General features: G+C 48.0%; 1 protein-coding gene across 13 annotated transcripts in view; it reads right to left on the bottom strand.

Moving 5' to 3' along the window:
- Positions 1-20,570, bottom strand: part of BRD4 (bromodomain containing 4) — a 244,767-nt gene that overhangs the window by 120,603 nt on the left and 103,594 nt on the right. For all 13 annotated transcript variants that reach the window (XM_043533002.1, XM_043533003.1, XM_043533000.1 and 10 more), the window contains one exon: positions 3,222-3,540. In XM_043533002.1, coding sequence (XP_043388937.1) covers positions 3,222-3,506 — 285 coding nt within the window. In that variant the 5' untranslated portion in view covers positions 3,507-3,540. The remainder of the gene's footprint in view (positions 1-3,221; positions 3,541-20,570) is intronic.

Here is a 20,570-nt window from a genome sequence, read left to right as displayed (position 1 = left end):
AGAACCAATTAAGACAGACAAGCTAATTATGACACCTGGAGCGAATTAAGAACATACTAGAATCAATTATGACAGGCAAACTAATCAGGACACCTGATTTAAAAAGGACCTCCCATCAGTTAGTGGAAGGTGTGCAAGGAGCAGGGAGTGAGATGGCGTGCTGCTAGAGGACTGAGTACAAGTGTGATCAGGCTTCAGGATCCTCTGCAAAGACTGATGCAAAGATTTGTTTAGTTTCTCCGCAATGACCTTATCTTTTTTGAATGCCCCTTTAGCACGTTGATCGTCCAGTGCACCCACTGATTGTTTGGCAAGCTTCCTATTTCGGATGGATTTACTTTAAAAAAAAATTGCTGTTTCTTTTTGAGACTTTGGTTAGTTGGTCTTCAAATTCTTTTTTGGCCTGCCTAATTATATTTTTACACCTGACTTGCCACAGTTTATACTCCTTTCCATTTTCCTCAGTAGGACTTAACTTCCACTTTTTAAAGGATGCCTTTTTGCCTTTGACCGCTTCTTTTACTTAGTTATTTAGCCATGGTGGCACATTTTTGGTACTTTTACAATGTTTTGAATTTGGGGTATACATTTAATGTGAGCCTCTATTATGGTGTTTAAAAAGAAATTCCATGCAGCTTGCAGGCATTTCACTTTTATGACTGTGCCTTTTAATTTCCATTTAACTAGCTTCCTAATTTATGTGTAGTTCATCTTTCTGAAGTTAAATTCTACTGTGGTGGGCTTCTTTGCTGTCCCCCTCAACCCAGGACGTTAAATTTAATTATATTATGATTGCAATTACCAAGCGGTTCAGCTATATTCACCTCTTGGATCAGATCCTGTACTCTGCTTAGGACTAAATCAAGAACTGCCTTTTCCCCTTGTGGGTTCCAGGACTTGCTGCTCCAAGGAGGAGTTATTGAATGGTGTCTAGAAACTTTATTATTATTATTATATATAATAATGTATATATAATAATATATATAATATATAATATTATATATTATATATAATATTATTATATCATTATTATTGAGATTTCTGGTTTTTACAGGCTCTCTAATCTCCCTGAGCATTTCACAATCACCATCTTCGTCAGGTGGTTGGTAGTATATTTCTACTGCTATATTCACATGGCGCTCTCTCCAGAAGAGCTCTCAACGGCTTCCCCCACCATTCTGTGGTGTTTTAGTATAGGCAGAGGGCATATTTTACAAACCCCCTTCCCTCCCTGCCTATGAAGGTGGTATGTGAGCCATGGGACTCTGGCAGATAGTGAAGTAGTGACCATGGAGGCACAAGAGGCTTCAAAATGGCTGTATGCCAATTAACTATATTTACATTTAAAAATCTTCCCTTATAAAATTACCGAATATTACTGAACAGCACTGGAGGCCACAAGAAACATAGCTGCAGGCAGCCTGTAGGCTGTATGAGTAGCAAGGCACTCCACTAAGGCCATGAGTATTTTAGCTTCCATCAAGCTCTATGCTAACTAATACAAAATAGCACAGATCAAGCGAGTGACTACACAGAACACAGCACAGTATTCTGAGTGGCAGGGAAGAGTGAAGTCCAGGTTGGCAAATTCCTTGGCTCATCTTAATGATTCCTGCTGCCTGACAGCCAGAGAGATGAACTAACTAGTCTGGACTGGGGGGACAGGAAGGAATAGTATCCTAACATATTAAACAACTCAAAATATTTATTCCTAATGCATTTTCCGTCTATAAACCAGAAGGGATATTATTCCTAATTATAAATACCCACCCCCTCCACAAAATGTGAAGACCGACTGAATCATTGAGAGTATACCCACCCCTCCCTGTCTCCATCAACAAAACCATTGATTCAGTGATTTCAGAAGGAGGGAGAAAATACCCAAGATACAAAGGACTTCATATTCTTCACAGACATTGTGACATTATGCCCCATATTCTTCAGAGAGATATTGTTATATAGGATATGATTATGGCATAACTATGATGTATTTTATACAAGTTAAGACATGTTAGATATCATTGGAAAGGTTATGATTCACTGAATAGGATTATGCTATTTGTATGCATGCATCATTTTGGTATCTGAAGTTAGGAATACTGTCTATGCATCAATCACAGATGTGTTTACACCTGGGGAATGCCCCGTAGGCAGAATGCAATCAGTCTAGATGTCTCACTGGGAAGAGCCATTAGGGAGGACTATAGGTCTTAAAAGATGCCCACTGAGAAGCCTTCCAGGGGACAATGCAAACAGCCTCTGGGTTATGGCTGCAGGGAACTGTGACCAAGTCACCTAGTACTGAACTCCGTAATAATACTAGTGTTTTTCCACTGACCGGGGATGAGGATCAAACTGGTAGACAAAGGATTCCTGCCATACACAAAAACTATTTAAGGCAGGGGAGTGAATCATTGTGGTTCGTTCTTCTTTGACTACCCACCCAAGAAAGAGGACTACTGGAAACACCTGAGAAGAAGACTGGACTAGGGGAGAAGGGCTGAGCCCAGGCTAGCGGGTGTCTGGCCTGTGAAAGGAATATCTGGAGTTTTAAGTTGCAAGCAAGTGCAGTTTACCTTCAAGAATCTCTGTAATCTTCCTAAAACAACTTTTAGGGTGAGAATTTGCTACTTATAACCAGTTTTTTGGGTTTATTAAGTTTAGATTGCATGTTTGTTTTATTTGCTAGGTAATCTGCTTTGATCTGTTTGCTATCCTTATCTTAAAATATCTCTTTTGTAGTTAATAAACTTGTTTTGTTTGGTCTAAAACCAGTGTGTGGGAAAATCGTAACTTGAGGAAAAAAGCTGTGTATATCCCTCTCCACACTGAGGGAGGGGGTGAATTTCATAAGCTTATGCTGCACAGTTCTCTGTGCAGCACAAGATGGTACAACTGTGGGTTTACACTCTTGAGGGGGGTGGGTGTGCACTTGAATACTGGGCAATTCCAGCTGTGCCTTCCCATGCAGAGCTGATCTCAGCATCTGTGTGTGTCCCTACCTGTATGTGTACTAGTGAAGTGTAGTCTGAAACCTGAGGGAGGGCTTGGCTGGCTTGCCTCAGCAATACAGGGTAAAGGGAGCCCAGGCTGGAGGGTCAGGCAGACCCAGTGGTACCCCAGTTCCAGGCAGCACCCCAAGGGGGGGGGCGCCAGAACCTGTCACAGACATGTAATGTGTAATATGAGAAGCAGCAGCAGACTTCTCAATCTGTACTTACAGGGAGGTTTAGCTTGACAGCGTCCACAGGATGATGGAAAGGCCACGCAAACTGGTGTTTCCATAGTGTCTTGAGCACCACTTTGAGTAGATACTGCAGTTGGTTGGTCTGTCGCTTGGGCTTGTTAGGGTTGGAGGTCTCTGGTGGAGGGGGGTTAGTGCCTACAGTACTGCCTTGTTGGGGTTGGGTCTGTGCCTGTGTTGTAGACATTTGTGTAGTTTCTAGTCCATCCCCCATTACTGGTAAATTTCTCAGTCTTGTCCCAGGGCCACTCTCCACAGACATGCTATTGATCCCATCGCATTCCTCACCAGGCACTCTGTAAGGCAAATGCAACAGGATTAACTGCAGGTTAGTTAAAACTGACAGTTTTCATTACTAACTACATATTGCTTAAGTACAAACCAGGAAATCACTGCATACTTTAAATTTACTGAGAATACTGGATGCACTTCTAACGCCTGCAACCTTCGCAGGATAGTTCAGTAAAAGCCTACTGTTGTTCAGTAGCATGTATTAGCCAAATGATTGGACATATTCCTAGATCCAAAGGCTGAAAAGGATATCCTGGGTCATTCAGTTGACTCTAGTTCCCCTCTTTTCACAGAGGCACCAAGCCATTTTCTTCTATCACCTTACAGGATATATCTTATTTTTGTACTTGCCCATTTTAGAATAAGTTTTTTCAACAAGGAGCCCAGAAAGGAATAGAATACCTCAATATGAGTAGTTTTATTAATGCTGTGTAGAGAGAAATCACCTCCTCCCTGGTATCACAAATGAGAACCAAATTAGCATGGCATTTTTAGCTGCTACATACTTAATGTTTCATTGCCTTTGCCACTTGAAGCCTTTCATTTTCTATGAAGAGCAAGAACCTTAATTATCAGATTTAAGCCCCTCACTATAAGAGTTCTTCTAACTTATGAGACGAGGCTGTGTTGGGTCAGGGTTAACACACACATTACTTAACCACAACCAACCACAACGTTTACCCTAGTGTAGATGCTGGTTAACACCTTTATATCTCAACAAGCTATACTGAAAATGCCATGGTTAGGTAGGAAGTAGCTAACATGTCAGCTAACCCAAATATAACTCAAACTTTTCCTAATTTAGGCAAACCATAGGAGACTCATAGCTAACAATTTCTGTGAAGTGTTTCAATCATATTATTCAGCAGTGACTAATCATTGAAAACTGCCCCAGGTGGCGCAGGCCAGGCAGCGTAGATGGGCTGGCTGGGGGAGGCTGACCGCCAGTCCCGCCCCTTCCGCTCGAGGCCCGGAGCCAGGCCTCCGTACCGGTAAGTTTTTTGTATTACTTTCATCCCTGGCCATGGATGACAGTAATGACAGGGTGGGTGAGGTAGTATCTTTTATTGTACCGACTTCCGCTGTTGAAAGAGAGAAGCTTTTGTCTCACAGAGCTTTTCTTCAGTTCTGGGAAAGGAACTTAATGTCACAACTAAACGCAAGGTGGAACAGACTTAAGCATAAAGAGTTAACACACACTGCAAGAGACCATTCAAGGTGAAATGGACAGTTAAAACCTTTGCAGTCATAGAACAAAGGCAGGTGAGTGGGTTAGAAATTGTTGTAATGAGCCATAAATCCAGTCTCTTTATTGAGTCCATAATTTTTAGGGTCAAGCGAAGTTATGAATTTAACCATCAAAAGACGAGCTTGGGAGCTAATATGCAGGTTTCCTTTGAGGAAAAGGACTAAGCTCTCAGATATGGAGAGACCATTTTATGAAAAAAGTGTTCTCCCACAGGTATTTTTGTTTTATCATTTTTCTGTGTGAGTTCATTTGAGAATGTAGTGATTATTTTGTTTCACCCACATAGATACTGGGGCATTTAGTGCACTGGATGAGGTACACCACGTGATAAGCACATGTAGGACCCATGGATCTTGAAAGGTATGTTCTGAGGGGTACTGATCATTGTAGTAGTGGAGGTATGGCTACAGGTTTTGCATCTGTTATGGCAGGGTCTGGTGCCACTGAATTGGTGTGTCCTGTTCGGAGGGTAGCTTGCTTCTGATTAGCTTGAAGGGGTTGGGGTGGGGGGGGTGGGGGGTTGTATGAAGGCCAGAAGAGGGGATTTAGGAAAGATTTATTTCAAGATGTGGTCCACATCAAGTATGTGTTATAATTGTTTAATGATACCCCCTACAGACTCCAGTGTGGGGCGGTAGGTGACAAGTAGGGGAGTGCAGTGTTGTCGTCCCCCAACCACGTATTGAAGCAGGTCCTTTTAGGATAATTGGGCAGCCCATTCAATGATGTAATCTACTTCTCTGGTGGAGTATACTTGTTTGGTAAACATGGTTTTAAGTGTGTTACAGTGTGTATCCCAGACTTTCTCCTAGAAACATTCTATGGTATCTGAGTGCCTGGCTGTAGATAACATTTTTGGGGGTGTTTGGGGTGGTTACTGGATTTGTGAAGGTAAGTGTAGTGATCTGAGAATTTCTTGTATATAGTGGTCTGTAGCTGATCATGGAGTCCAGGAAGTTGATGCTGGTGTGGGAGAGTTTTAGCTCTGGTTTACGCCACGGGTCTCCAAACTTTTTGAATCGCGCAACCCCAGGGCCAGCCGAAGATGGAGCGGGGAGAGCCAAGCTGCCACCGGCATGCCGCCAAAGAACCAAAGGTCAGGAGCGCTGCCGCCACCATGCTGGCAGCACTCCTTCGGCGGCACTCCTCCTGCCACACACCCCCACAGATGGTCTTGCGCACCCCACTTTGGAGACCACTGGTCTATGCTACGGAGTTAAGTTGACATAAGCTGCCTTTCGTCGACCTAATAATGTCACTATCTACACTGCAAGATCCCTCCCGCTACGTCAACTTAGCTCCTCCTCCGTGAGAGGCATAGCACTTAAGTCAATGTAGTTAGGTCAACGTAACGGCAGTGTAGACAATGCACTCCTTATGTCGACATAACTGGCCTCCAGGTGTCCCACAATGCTCCATTGTGACCACTCTGGTCACAGTCTTCAATTCCTCTGCCCAGCGGCCAGGTATACAAGAAAAAGCCCCTCCCCTATTAAAGAACCACTAATTTTGAATTTCCAGTTCCTGTTTGGTTGGTGTGAAGAGCTTGTCTGCCCAGCTAAGCACGCCGGCTCCACGCTCCAAATGCGTTCCTGCCTGGACTACACAGGAGGTGGTGGATCGCCTGGGTCTGCATAACTGCATCTCCAGACACAGTTCAGATCCAGCCGTAGAAATGTGGACATCTACAATCAGATCTCTCGGGGCATGGTGCAGAATGGCTACCAGAGGGGCCTGCAGCAGTGCCATGTGAAAGCCAAGGAGCTGCGGCAGGCACACTAGAAGGCAAAGAAGGCAAGCAGTTGCTCTGGTGCAACACCACAGCCATACCGCTTTTACAAGGAGCCGCATGGTATATTCTGCAGTGACCACACAACCACCCCCAACAGTTGTGTGAGTCAGTCACAGACCAACACAGGCAACACTGAGGCGACTGTTGGACAAGGAAGGAGGAGGAGGAGAATGGGAGACAGGCAAATGAGGGATCCATTGTCCCAGAGAGCCAAGAGCTATTTGTAACCCCAGACCAGACCAGCCAGTCACAGCACTCCAGCATGGGTGAGCATGATGCAGGGAAGGAACCTCTTGTAAGTATGCAGTTCACATTAATATTGCGGGGGCACATCTTATTTGCTATTTTTTCTTGAACTAGCCAGTGCAGGTTCAGTGGCTATCTGCTTCTAACTGCCTGGCACAGATAGCCAGAGGGCGCCCTGCAAAAAAGATTGTTTATGCACACCAAGATGTTCTGTGAATCCTCCATAGAGATAAGATGATTACCTACCTTTCGTAAGGGTTGTTCTCCAGATGTGTTGCTCATGTCCATTCCAGGAGCGTGCACAGTGTGTGCACAGTTGCCGGAGACCTTTTCCCCTAGTGGTAGCCATAGGGCCGGCTCTGGCGACTCCTGGAGGCCCGCACTCATGTGCCGGTATAAAGGGTGCTGCCGGCACCGCACAGTTTCAGTTCCTTTTCGCTGTGAACTCCTGTGGCGGGGCAGGTCATGGAATGGACACGAGCAACATCTCTAAGAACAGTTACGAAAGGTAAGTAACAGTCCTTTCTTCTTCGAGTGCTTGCGCTTGTCTATTCCATTCTGGGTGACTCAGAAGCAGAAGTCCTGGAGGAGTTTAAGGTCCAGTCGACTGCAGGACAGCCCTCCCGAAACTAGCATAATCTCTTGCCTGTTGGGTGATCGCATAGTGGGATTCGAATGTGTGCACCGAGGACCACATCACTGCTTTGCAGATGTCCTGTATTGGTATATGCGCCAGAAACGCAGCCAAAAGATGCCTGAGCCCTTGTTGAGCAAGCCTTCATGATGCCTGGGGGAGACACCACCGCCTGCTCATAGCAAGCCCGGATATGGGCCGTGATCCATGGCGAGACTGTTTGGCCTGTTACTGGGAGGCCTTTCACAAAAAGCTGTGTGGATTTGCAGAAAGATCTTGTCCTGTCCATATAAAAGGCCAAGGCCCTTCTAATATCCAGAGAATGCAGATGCCGCTCTTCTGTATTATGCAACTTAGGGCAGAAGACTGGTAGGTTGATGTGAAAATGAGACACCACCTTGGGTAAAAAGGCTGAGCGGACGATCAGACCTTGTCCTTAAAGAATACAATACAGGGATGCTCCGATGTTAGCACTTGAAGCACCAAGACTCTTTTTTGGCAAAGTAACTGCTACCAGGAAGGTGACTTTCCAAGAGAGTAGCAGAGGAGAGCATTTGTCAATGGCTCGAACGGAGGCCCAGTGAGCTTAGACAAGACCATGTTTAAATCCCATGGCAGGAAGAGCCTCTCCAGACCTTCACTGAATCTGTCATACCCCTGGCAAAGACTGTCCAACCCTGGACTGGAGGATGGAATGCCGATATGGCTGACAAATGCACCTTAATAGAGGCTAGCAACAGACCTTAATGCTTCAGATAGAGGAGGTAGTCCAGGATGGACTGCAAGGACACTTGTAGAGGAGGGAAGCCAAACTCGGCGGCACAGCAAGTAAAGCATTTTCACTTGGCCAGGTAAGTGGCCCTAGTCAAGGGCTTTCTCCTACCTAGCAAAAAAAACATCACCACACCACCACGGTTACTCACCTTCTCGTAACTGTTGTTCTTTGAGATGTGTTGCTCATGTCCATTCCAATTAGGTGTGTGCACTCCGCATGCACAGTTGTTGGAAAGCTTTTCCCCTAGCAGCACCTGTTGGGTCAGCTGTAGAGCCCCCTGGAGTGGCGCCTCCATGGCGGAGAATATAGGTCCCTGCCTCTTCCGTTCCTTCTTGCTGGCTACTCTGACAGAGGGAGAGGCAGGTGGGTTTGGAATGGACATCTCGAAGAACAACAGTTACAAGAAGGTGAGTAACCATTTTTTCTTCAAGTGCTTTCTCATGTCGATTCCAATCAGGTGAGTCCCAAGCCCTACCCAGGTGGTGTACTTGGAGTTATGGAATCGCTGACTGACGCACCGCTCTGCCGAATGCTGCATCATCTCTGGTGTGCTGGATGATAGCGTAATGAGAGGTGAACATGCGAACCAAGGACCATGTAGCTGCCATGCAGATTTCTTCAATTGGGACCTGGGCCAGGAACACCGCCAAGGAGGCCTGCACTGTTATGGAATGCACCGTTAGTGCCAGGGCTGGAACTCTGACTAAGTCATAGCATGTGCGGATGCATGATGTGATCCATGATTGAATCCTCTGCAACAAGATCGGGAGTCCTTTCATCTGGTCTGCTACCGCCACTAACAGCTGGTTCGATTTACGGAATGGCTTTGTGTGTTCAATGTAAAAGGCCAGCGCTCAAGCGTCCAGTGAGCGAAGCCTCTGTTCTCGGCTACTTGCATGAGGCTCAGGGTAAAAGACAGATAGAAAAATGTCCTGGTTGGAATGGAACTGGGAACCACCTTTGGAAGAAATGTCGGGTGAGGCCTGAGTTGCACCTTATCCTTAAAGAAAACCGTGTAGGGAGGGTCGGAGGTGAGGGCTTTAAGCTCCGATACCCTCTTTGCCAAAGTAATGGCAACCAGGAAGGCCACCTTCCATGATAAATATAGCAGCGAGCAAGGCGCCAGGGGTTCTAACATGGGGGAGGAGGGGTGTGTGAAAGGACCAGGTTAAGGTTCCACGCCGGGACCAGTTGTCCAACCTGAGGGTACAGCCTTTCCAGACCTCTTAGGAAACGTCCAAACATGGGGCTGGCAAAGACGGAAGGCAGAAATGGCTGCTAAGTGCACCTTGATGGATGATGCAGCCAGACCTTGCTGTTTTAAGTGCAATAGACAGTCCAGGATGAGCGATATGGGCACCTGCAGCTGAGGTGTGTGGCCCTAAGCGCACCAGATTGCAAACTTTTTTCCACTTGGCCAGGTAGGTGGAGGGCTTCTGCTACCAAACAAGACCTCCCTAACATGCTCGGAGCACAAGTTCCATGGGGTTTAGCCATGAAGCAGTGAGATGAAGGTTGGGATGATGAAGGCAACCGTGATCTTGGGTGATCAAGTCCGGGACCCAAAGCAGTACGATGGCATGTCCACCAACAGTTCCAGGAGCGTGGTCTACCCGTGTTGGTGAGGCCACGCCGGTGCCACCAGTATGACCACCGCCTTGTCCCTGCAGATCTTGAGCAGGACCTTGTGCATGAGCGGGAACGGTGGGAATGCATACAGCAGATGCGCCTCCCAGGGGAGGAGAAATGCATCTGAAAGCGAGCCCAGGCTGTGATTCTGGAAGGAGCAGAGTCTTGGGCACTTTGTTGCCTCATGTGGCAAACAGGTCAACCTGGGGAACTCCCCTCTCCCCACCTCTGGAAAATGCCGTGAATTATGTCCGGACAGACGGACCACTTATGGTTGTGGAAGGATCTTCTGAGGTAGTTCACCAGCTCGTTCTGGGAACCTGGGAGGTAGGGCACCTCCAGGCAAATGGAGTGAGCTATGCAGAACTCCCACAGCTTGAGGGGTTCCCGACATAGGAGAGAGGAATTGACTCCACCCTGCTTGTTTATGTAAAATATCGCAGTTGTGTTGTCCATCGTAAATGCCATGCATTGCCCTTGCAGATGGCTTGGAAGGTTTGGCACGCTAGTCAGACCACCTTCAACTCCTCGAGGTCGATATGGAGCGAGAGCTCATCCTGAGATCAGAGGCACTGTGTCTGAAGCTCTCCCAGGTGTGCGCCCCATCCCAGCGCTGACACATCCGTTATCAGGGACAGAGGGCTGGAGTCTGTTGAAGGGGACTCCCTCACACACTTCTTGCGGGTTGAGCCACCAGGAGAAGGACTCTAGGACCTACAACGGAAGGGTGACCACTATGTCCAGGCTGTCACGCCCCAGACGGTAGGCTGACGCTAGCCAAGCTTGGAGAGCTCTGAGCCACAGCCTGGCATGCTGTACTATGTATGTGCATGCTGCCATGTGACCAAGGAGCCTCAGGCAACTCCTTGCCATGGTGGTAGATTACCATCTGAGGCCTGGTATGATGTTCATCATCGCTTGGAAACGAGCCTCTGGCAGGGACACCTGGCCCGGCTTGCGTCCAACCCCCCCCCCAGTAAATTCTATTCTTTGAGTCAGTACCAGGATTGACGACTTTTTGGACAGGAGGAGACCCAACCTGTCAAAGGTGAATCTGACAAAGCGGACCTTTGCCTCCACCTGCTCCCTAGAACGCCCCTTGAGCAGCCAGTCTTCGAGGTACAGGTATACCTGCACCTGCCTGCAGCGGAAGAAGGCTGCCACGACCGACATGCACTTGGTAAACACTCATGGGGCTCTCAACAGATGAAAGGGCAGGACCATGTATTGGTAGTGATTGATCACAAACCTGAGGAATAGTCTGTGGGCAGGAAGTATGGATATATGGAAGTACGCATCCTTGAGGTCAAGGGCGGCATACCAGTCTCCCGGATCCAGAGAGGGGATAATTGCACTTAGGGAGACCATACGGAACCTCAAACTTTTTCATGAATCCATTGAGGCCTTGAATGAGGAGATGCTCATGAAAACCGTCCCTGAAGAGGGATTGGGGGGGGGGGGGGGTTGGGAGGGAGTGAGGGGGAGGAGCAGAATTGGAGTGAATATCCCACTTCTACCATGTGAAGGACCTAATGGTTTGATGTTATTTGGAGCCAAGTATGGTAAAAATGGGACAGATGGTTCAGGAAACAGGGATGAGGATCCGGTACTGTGACTTGTGCGCCATCCTCGGTGCACCTTCAAAAAGGCCTGCTTGGAGCCCGATGATGGTTTTGTCGGGCCCTGGCTGGATGGGGTGGCTTGCGCCTGCCATTCCTGCCCCAGCTGGGGAGGAGAGAAGCACTGCTGGGGTTGGGGCTTAAAATGTTTGTGTTGGGTTGCCGGGGAATGCATGCCCAATGGACTTCAGTGCTGTCCAGGAATCTTTAAGACTATTAAGCCTGGAGTCTGTTTGCTCTGCAAACAGGCCCATGCCATCAAAGGGCAGGTCCTGGATAGCTTGTTGGACTTTGGGAGGAAGTCCGGACGCCTGTAGCCAGAAGAGCCTCCTCACAGCTATGCCGGAGGCCAGGGTTCGCGCAGCGAAGTCCGCAGCATCCAGTGAGGCCTATAAAGAGATCCGTGCCACTGCCTTGCCCTCGTCCACTCTTGCTGCGAACTCTGCCCTAGAGTCATGCGGCACAAGTTCCTTAAATTTCAACTTGGAGTTCCATGAATTGAAACTATATCTGCTGAGGATTGCTTGTGGTTAGCTATCCTCAGTTGGAGCTCCCTAGTCGAGTAGACCTTCTGACCAAAAAGGCCCATCTTTTTTGAGTTTTTCGACTTGGGAGACAGGCCTTGTTGCCCATCTCTACTTCTCGTTGACCGCCATCACCACCAGTGAGCAGGGCTGCGGATGCAAGAATAGGTACTAAATACTTTCTCTCCACCCCCTTGGCTATTGGGGAGATGGAGGCAGAAGTTTGCCACAGATTTTTTTTGTAGTGGCCTGAATAGTCTTTATAAGGGGCAGAGCGACCCTGGATGGCCCTTTCGGTGTTAGGATATCAACCATAGGGTCCTCCAGCTCAACCATCTCCTCCGCCTGTAGCCCCATATTGCAAGTGATCCTGCACAGCAGGTCCTGATGTGCCCTGCTCATCAATAGGGGGAGTACAGAGAAGGAAGACCCTGCCACTGCTTGGTCAGGTGACAAAGACGATGAAGACAGATGCGGCACCAGACTCTCCGTCTCCCTAGAGTCGTCCTGCTTGGTGCTGTGGCTCTCAGTGTCTATTGCAGGCTAGGTGCCGGAGTGGGTGCGGGAGCTGGATCCTGTTGAGCACCATGAGCCGATGCTGCCTCGGAATCCCTAGGAGGGGACGGTCCCTGGCTGTCGGGGGCAAATGTCCCTCTGAGGCTACTGACTGTAGACCCCAGGAGAACGTGCCCTGGACCTGATGATAGGCCCATGGGGTCCAAAATGGCCACTGCGCGGGCCCCTGCCACAGCACCATGCTGGCATCATGCCTGTACCTATGTCACTCTGATTGGTATCAGCTGCGTCTGGAATAGCAGGACTCTGCCTCCAAGTCCGATGAATGGGACCTAGACTGCGACGACCATGGCACTACCGAGTGGTACAGTACGGGGGAACAGTGTCGTGGTGCTGGAGTTGGGGAATGGTGCCACGAGACCAGTGTTGGCGAACCCCATCTCAATGCCGATGCTGGGGAGCAGAGCCTTGATGGAGGCACTGCGGAGACTAGTGCCATGAAGAGCGACGTCTTGGGGATGAGGCGAACACCTCATCATGGCAGGTGTGCCTCTAGATGCTGCCACTCGTAGTAGCGCCGGAGACCTGTCCCTGCTGGCCATGGACTGGGGAGCCGTCATGGCCTCGAAAGTATCCAGGGTGGAGGGAAGTTCTAGCTCCTCCACCTGGCACTCCTGATCAGGAGAGTCGAGTGGCACCGAACTCAATGGCACCCTTTGCATGGCCGAAGTTGAGGGTGCCAAGTGCTCCTGCGTCAGACGACCTCTTGGTGAAGGGACCACTCGTAGTGAGAGGAGGTGATCCGCCAGCATGTTCCATTCCCCAGGGGGATGCAAAGCTTCCAGGTTAATAGCATGTTTCATACAGAAGTCCCATAAGGATTCCTGACACAGGACTTTGGAGTAGGCTCCCCGTTGTTTGATGACATAGAAATGGACATCATATTGTCTGAGTAATTAATTAGTGATATAGTTTGACAAACCACTAGAGAAAGAACAGCCTTTTTGCACCTCATGAAAGCCTGACAACTGTCACAGGCAGTAAGGAACTGAAAGGGCATGGGGCTAGCGGCGCCCTTCTACCGGCGCATGGGCACAGGGCTCCAGAGCCAGACCTACAGATACCACTAGGAGAAAAATCTCCAGCAACTGTGCATTCAGAATGGAATCTACATGAGTAAGCACAGCACTTGAAGAACTCAAGGAAACTTTCCTGAAGGTAGTCTGCAATCCATTGCAGAAGGTTTCTGGGGTGGCCTGTCTTAATTTCTTCTACCACAGTAGGATACTTTTCCACACCACTCCTGTGTTAATTCACCAGGCATCACATAGCACATAGGCTAGTAACATACTGACCCAATCTGTAGCCAGACGCGTACATCAGCTGTTCCTTTTCCACCTGTTTCCCAGCTGATATCTCACTCCTGAGGGCAAAAGTGCCAATATTCAGTTCAATCACCCAAACATCAAGCAACAGGGCCTGTGTCCCCATCCTGTCCCCACCCCCACATGTGCCAGCTTTCCCCCCCTCCCTCCTTGGTTCCATGGCTGGGACAGCCAACCGGTTCAATGAATACTTGGCCAAAATGAAAGTGTACTGTTTTACACTTGCGTGGATTCAGGAGAGTGATTTAAACATAGCAAGCGTACACTACAGCTTGACTATGGACGGACTTTGGTGCCACTGTGCATTGCATGTTTTGCCGCTTAGAATGTGGGCCTTCAACTCTCCCTCCACGCCAGCAGAGAGGCTGAACCAGATTAGGACAAAAAGAAAGAACACACAATGATGTCTCTAAAGAGCACTCTGGAACAGTGGACACTGAGCAGAGGGCATGGAGGATCACTCTTGGGAAAAAAATGCACATGGACATTAAGAACAGGTGAAAAGCTCAGGAGAATGAGCACGACATGCAGCAGGAGATAATGGCAATTCTGAAAGCCCGAACAGACATGCTGAGGCATCTGGTTGACCTTCAGGAGAAACATCTTGAAGGTTAAACCCTCTGCAACCGATTCAGAATAGCATTCCAGCACTGCATTGTCCCCCCACCACCACATTCTATTTGGCGTCAGGGGCCAGTACATTATTCCTATCACTTCAACCTGGGGGAGGGTACAGACAAGCACAGCCACAGATACACTGATCTTGCCTGTCGCACATCAGTGTATGGGGTTTTTTTTTAAAAAAAGATGAAGAATGTGCTCTCCCCCTCCCAAGTTTATTCCCCTGTACTTGTAAGGTTCACTTCTGTCATACAAATATTTGTTTGTGTGCAATACAAGTCCTTTTTTGAAACTTTATTCACCTTTCTTAGTTTGAAGCACAGAGGGGAAGGGAGGTGGGTTGATAGGGAAACTGAGGCAGGGAAACTGAGGCATAGAGATGTGAATGTCACACTGCGAGTCAGAGCCAGAGCTGTGGACAGAACATATGAATCACATATGTAAACAAAGTCATATGGCCCAGGAGGGACAGGCAAGTCCTAGCTGGTACATAAGGACTGCTCATGATGCAAGTTATGACATCGCTCACTATCAGAAACCTGTCTTTCGGTAAGTAGACCTGTGCTGTAACCGAACTCATGATAGCCCCTATGAAGTCCAGAGACTGTAATGGGGTCTAGGATCAATTTCTCAGCATTGACGCCGACACCAAAGGATGAAAGAAAACTGAGCAACATGGAGGTTGATGCCTGGGCTTCTTGCCTGAATCGTACAGCTACAAGTCAGTCATCAACATACTCTTGACATAAGAATCGCTCGAGGTAGGAGGGGGGTGAAAGGAAAGGCATATAGGAGGGGAGCGTTCCATTTGATGAGGAAGGCATCACCTAGAGAATGTGGACCGAGTCCCGCCCTGGAGCAAAACTGAGGGCATTTGGTGTTATGTGCGACAGCTAGAGAGATCTATTATTGGGAGCCCCCCAAGGGAGAGTGTGATTGTGTTCCCCCTTGTCTGTTTATGTAAAAACATAAGAAGCCACATTGTCCATATGGATCTGAACCAGTGATCACCAACAGGTCAATCGCGATCGACTGGTCGATCCTGGAGATTCTCCCAGTCGACAGCGATCTCCTGTTGCTAAAAGTTTGGTGGTGTACCGGCCCCAAGATGGGGGGAGGGGGCGGCAGAGGTCTCCACGCGCTGCTCCTGCCTGCAAGCACCACCCCCACAACTCCCATGAGGAATGGTGAATTGTAGCCAATGGGAACTGCGGGGCCAGTGCCTGCAGAGAGGGGCAGGGCACGGAGCCACATGCTGCTCCCCAGGGGCCACAGAGGCACTTTGGTCCCTTCCGGGAGCAGTGTAGGGCCGGGGCAGGCAGGGAGCCTGCCTCAGCCCCACCAACTAGGAGACACTCGAAGCAAGTGCTGCCCAGCGGGAGCCCATACCCCAACCCACAGCCCCCTCCCAGAGCCAGCACCCCATACCCCCTCTTGCATCCCAGCCTGGAACCCCTCCTGCACCCCAACACTCTGCCCCAGCCCAGAGCCCCTTCCTGCACTCAACCCAAACTCTCTCCCAGAGGTTGCAACCCATACCCCCTCCTGTACCCCAACCCCGTGCCCCAGGCTCAGCCCAGAGCCCCCTCCCACACTCCAAACCCCTCGGCTCCAGCCCACAACTTGCACCTCCTCCCGCAATCCAACCCCCTGCCCCAGCCCAGTGAAAGTGTGTGAGAATAGGGGAGAGGGGGGATGGAGTCAGAGGGGCAGATCCCCCTCTTAAATTCAAAAAGTGATCTTGTGTGTAAAAATGTTGGAGACTACTGATCTATACGGTCTCGCCTTTGACAATCAGGAAGAAGTGGGAGTAGGTGTTTCGAACAGCTTGTAGCTCTAAAAGGTTTATATGACGATGGGATTCCACCAGCCCTGGACAGAATGTGAATTTAGATGCATCCATCGGGGGTTGGGGAGCACATCTGTGGTGATGGTGAGCATTGGCCAATTCTGTACAAAGGGCACCCCATGCAAACATTATCTGGGTGTGTCCACCAAAGTAGGGAGTCTTATTTGTTGGACATTGTGATGTGCTTGTTTATATTGTGCCTGTGTGGGACACAGTTTGTCCGGAGCCAAGCTTGTAGACACCGCATGTGTAAACTCGCCTGTCTGACAACGAAGGTGGTAGCTGCCCTGTGGCCTAGAAATTGCAGTCAAGTTGTGGCAGTTACTTGTGTACTGTTTCATGTCGTGGAGATCAGGTTGGCTAAAATCAGAAATCATTTTCTTGGTAGAGAGGCTGCTGCCTAGGGAGACTTGAGGTAGAACCCAATAAACTCTAGTTCTTGTACTGGTGTCAGAGTTGATTTTTTAATATTTATTTGAAGGCCTAACCTCGTAAATAGAGTTACTGTCTGTTCAGTGGACTCTAATGCTGCTTGTGGTGTCAGTAGTTTCAGGAGAAAGTCATCCAAGTACGGAATATCATGATTCCTTTTCTGTGGAGGTAAGCAGCTATAACAGCTAAGACATTTGAAAATACCCAAGGGGAAGTGGATAGGCCGAAGGGTAGGACCTTGTACTGGAAATGTTCCTGCGCTATTGCAAATCAGAGAAACTTCCAATATGAAAATACATGTCCTGAAGGTCAAGGGCTGAGAACCAATCCCCCCTTTCTAGCACTGGAATTGTGGTACCTAGTGTGACCATTTTGAATCGGTGTGTCTTCACAAACTTAAGTCACCGTAGGTCAAGGATGGGTCTCCACCTTCCTGGTTTTTTCTGTGTGTGAAAGTAGTATGAATAGAATCCCCTCCTTCTATATTCTGTTGGTAGGGGTTCTACTGCTCCTAGATGTAAGAGGTGGGTTACATCTTGTCGCAGTAGATGTTCGTGAGAGGGGTCCCTAAAGAGGAACAGAGAAGGAAAAGTGGGTAGGGGATTTGGAAGTTATGGGGATGGAGTAACCACTCTGGATAATTTCTAATACCCACCTGTCTCTGTTGTAATAGTTTCCCAGATTGGGTAGAATGGAAGCAAGCGATTTCCCAAAGGTTTGAAGATTGTAGATGGTTCCAGCATTGAAAGATGTGGAATTCTCAGGAACCTCGACCAAGGTCTCAAATTTGTTGTCTGGAGGCCAATGGTTGGGATACAGTATTCGAGGGAGTAGACTGTCATCTCCTCAATGTTTTCTGTTTGTGCCCCGGTGGTCATAATATCTGTGGCACTGTGCATAAGGAGGGGGTCAGAATCTTCGAGGAGCCTGATAATTTCCTTGTCTTCATTTGCTCCTAGGTGTGTAAATACCCAGGGATCATAATGTCACCCTCGAGAGTATGTAGCAACTCGCCTGTTTTGTCCGCAAAGAATTTGGGTCCTTTGAATGGCAGGTCTTCAACCGTCGACTGTACTGGTTCGGGAAACCCAGAAAGATGGAGCCAGGAAGCCGCTCTTATAATCATCGTGGTGGCTATGGACCTCGCAGCTGTATCCGCAGAATCCAGAGCAGCCTGTGCTGTCCTCATTATGAGTTGTCCTTCTGATGCAAATGATCTGAATTACTCTTCCAGAATAAAAATCAATAAATTCAAAAGAATTTTGCATAATTATTATGATCATACTTAGCGAGTAACACTTCTTAGTTAGCTATTCTCAAGTGTAAGGTCACCGAGGAGTATGCTTTGTGGCCTAAGAAATTGAGCCTCTTTCAATTCTTGTCATAGGGCATGTTCCTGGGGTAGCTGTTGTCTGTCCCGCTCATTGACCGCGAGAAGATAAATTCTGTTCCCCTTGCAAACATGTAGTATTTTTTAAATCAGCCCTCTTGCTGAGGTGTGCCAGATTAACTTCACTGGTACCATAATCGCATCATTCATAGGAAGAACAATTTTGGAAGAGGTAGATGTGTGTAGTATGTCTATTGTGCCGTGCTTCCTGGACTACTTCGAGCAAAATATCCAGTGAACTTGCAACTCTCTTACAGAGGTCTTGGAATTGCTTCAAATCATCTCCCATGTTGGGAGGTGGGGGCACGACAGTGTCATCAGGCGAAGATGAGGAGAAGTAAGTCTCAGGTGCGATGTCCTGGTCAGATAATTCTTCCTCCTATTCAGCCCTGTTCTGTGGATTCAGATGGTCCCTGTGCCATCTATAAGGGTGAATGTATGCTCTCTCTGCGTGGGCTGATAGGTCTGTATTGTTGCTGTTGTGACAGGTAAGCCATCCCTGGGTTCCAAAACGGCCACTGTGGAAAGAAGGGCATAGGTGGCATCCTGGGGTGCCCACACCAGGTGTGGTACTTCAGGTCAACCAGGTAGCCCTTGTGCAGAAGAACTGATTTGATGGGAGCACTCACAGGAGAGGAATGCTATAGAGCGTAGAACAACATCATCGCTCGAAAATGGCGGAACGGAAAGACGTAGAGAGGTGGGTTGACTTGGTATCGAGCATTGGTACAGAGGATGGGAGACTGGAAGGGGCGTGACGATGAGGTCTTTTTGGCTCAGGAATTGCTGTGGTGTCAATGGCATTGGTACCGCTGGCGGCATAGGAATCGGTACCAGATGTTGCAATCTGCTCAGCAGTGCCGTTGTGCATCCACGGGTGTGTGGTGTCTGCACTAGCTGGTGCCATCATCTGTGGAAGTGCTGAGACTCTCAGTACTGGGTGTTTGATCAGCTCTGCTAGTACTGCGGTATGGGGTTTCAGTTTCCCCTTTCTGCCTGTGTCAGAGCTCAGCAGCTTGGATTCTTTCATTTTCTTGGTACCAACAGTGCCAGATTGTCCTGCTATTTCAGCGATGGGAGGAGCTGGTGCAGTTGGAAGAGCGCCTTTTCTTGGCCAACTCATGAGTCAGGGTCGTTGTACCTTTTTTTTTTTTGCCGCCTTCATGCCAGTTGGTTGGGAATCTGGACCATGGAAGAAAGGCCCTGTCAGAGGCTGTTGTTGGAGATCTCTGGCCATGAAAGGTGTGTACCTTGGGCTCAGAAGTAGGGCGGAGAGACTTCTCCATGAGGAAAAGTTTAAGTTGAAGATCACTCGCCTTCCTGGTGCGGGCTTTGAAGTTGTGGCAGTGCAAGCACTTCTGTGGTATACCTGTCTCACCGAGACGAAGACACAGAGTGTCTGTCTGAAACTGGTGTTGAAAGTCTGCAAGTAAGGCAGCGTTTGAACTCTGGGGAGCCAGGCATGCCCTCAGGGAGCATTTTCTCCCTGTAAAGGGGGGCGGGGGGAGCGGGGAGAAAGAAACAACTACTCTACAGTAACAGTTGAACAGAAACCTAAAATCCTATGGAGAGAAACAATTTTTATTGGGGGGGGGGGGGGAAGGACGGGGATAAAAGAATAAAGCTAACTAGTTTAAAGTAGGGCTGTCAAGCGATTAAACAATTAATTGCGATTAATCGCACTGCTAAATAATAACAAAATACCATTTGTTTTAAATATTTTTTTTTATGTTTTCTACATTTTCAAATATATTGATTTCAATTACAACACAATACATAGTATACAGTGCTCACTTTAGATTTATTTTTTATTACAAATATTTGCACTGTAAAAAACAATAGTATTTTTCAATTCACCTAATACAAGTACTGTAGTGCAATTTCTTTATCATGAAAGCTGAACTTACAAATCTAGAATTATGTACAAAAAAGTGCACTCAAAAATAAAACAATGTAGAATTTTAGAGCTACACGTCCACTCAGTCCTGAAAGTGAGAACAGGCATGCTCATGGCACTGTTGTAGCTGGCGTCACAAGTTACTTACGTGCCAGTTGCGCTAAAGATTCATATGTCCCTTCATGCTTCAGCCACCAGGGGACATGCGTCCATGCTGATGACGGGTTCTGCTTGATAACAATCCAAAGCAGTGCAGATCGACACATGTTCATTTTCATTATCTGAGTCAGATGCCACCAGCAGAAGGTTGATTTTCTTTTTTGGTAGTTCAGGTTCTATAGTTTGTGCATCAGTGTTGCTGTTTTAAGACTTCTGAAAGCATACTCCTCACCTTGTCCCACTCAGATTTTAGAAGACACTTGAGATTCTTAAACCTTGGGTCAAGTGCTGTAGCTATCTTTAGAAATCTCACATTGG

Source organism: Chelonia mydas, chromosome 20 (genome assembly GCF_015237465.2).
Source record: "Chelonia mydas isolate rCheMyd1 chromosome 20, rCheMyd1.pri.v2, whole genome shotgun sequence".
NCBI lineage: Eukaryota > Metazoa > Chordata > Testudines > Cheloniidae > Chelonia > Chelonia mydas.
This window is presented reverse-complemented; position numbering and strand designations above follow the sequence as displayed.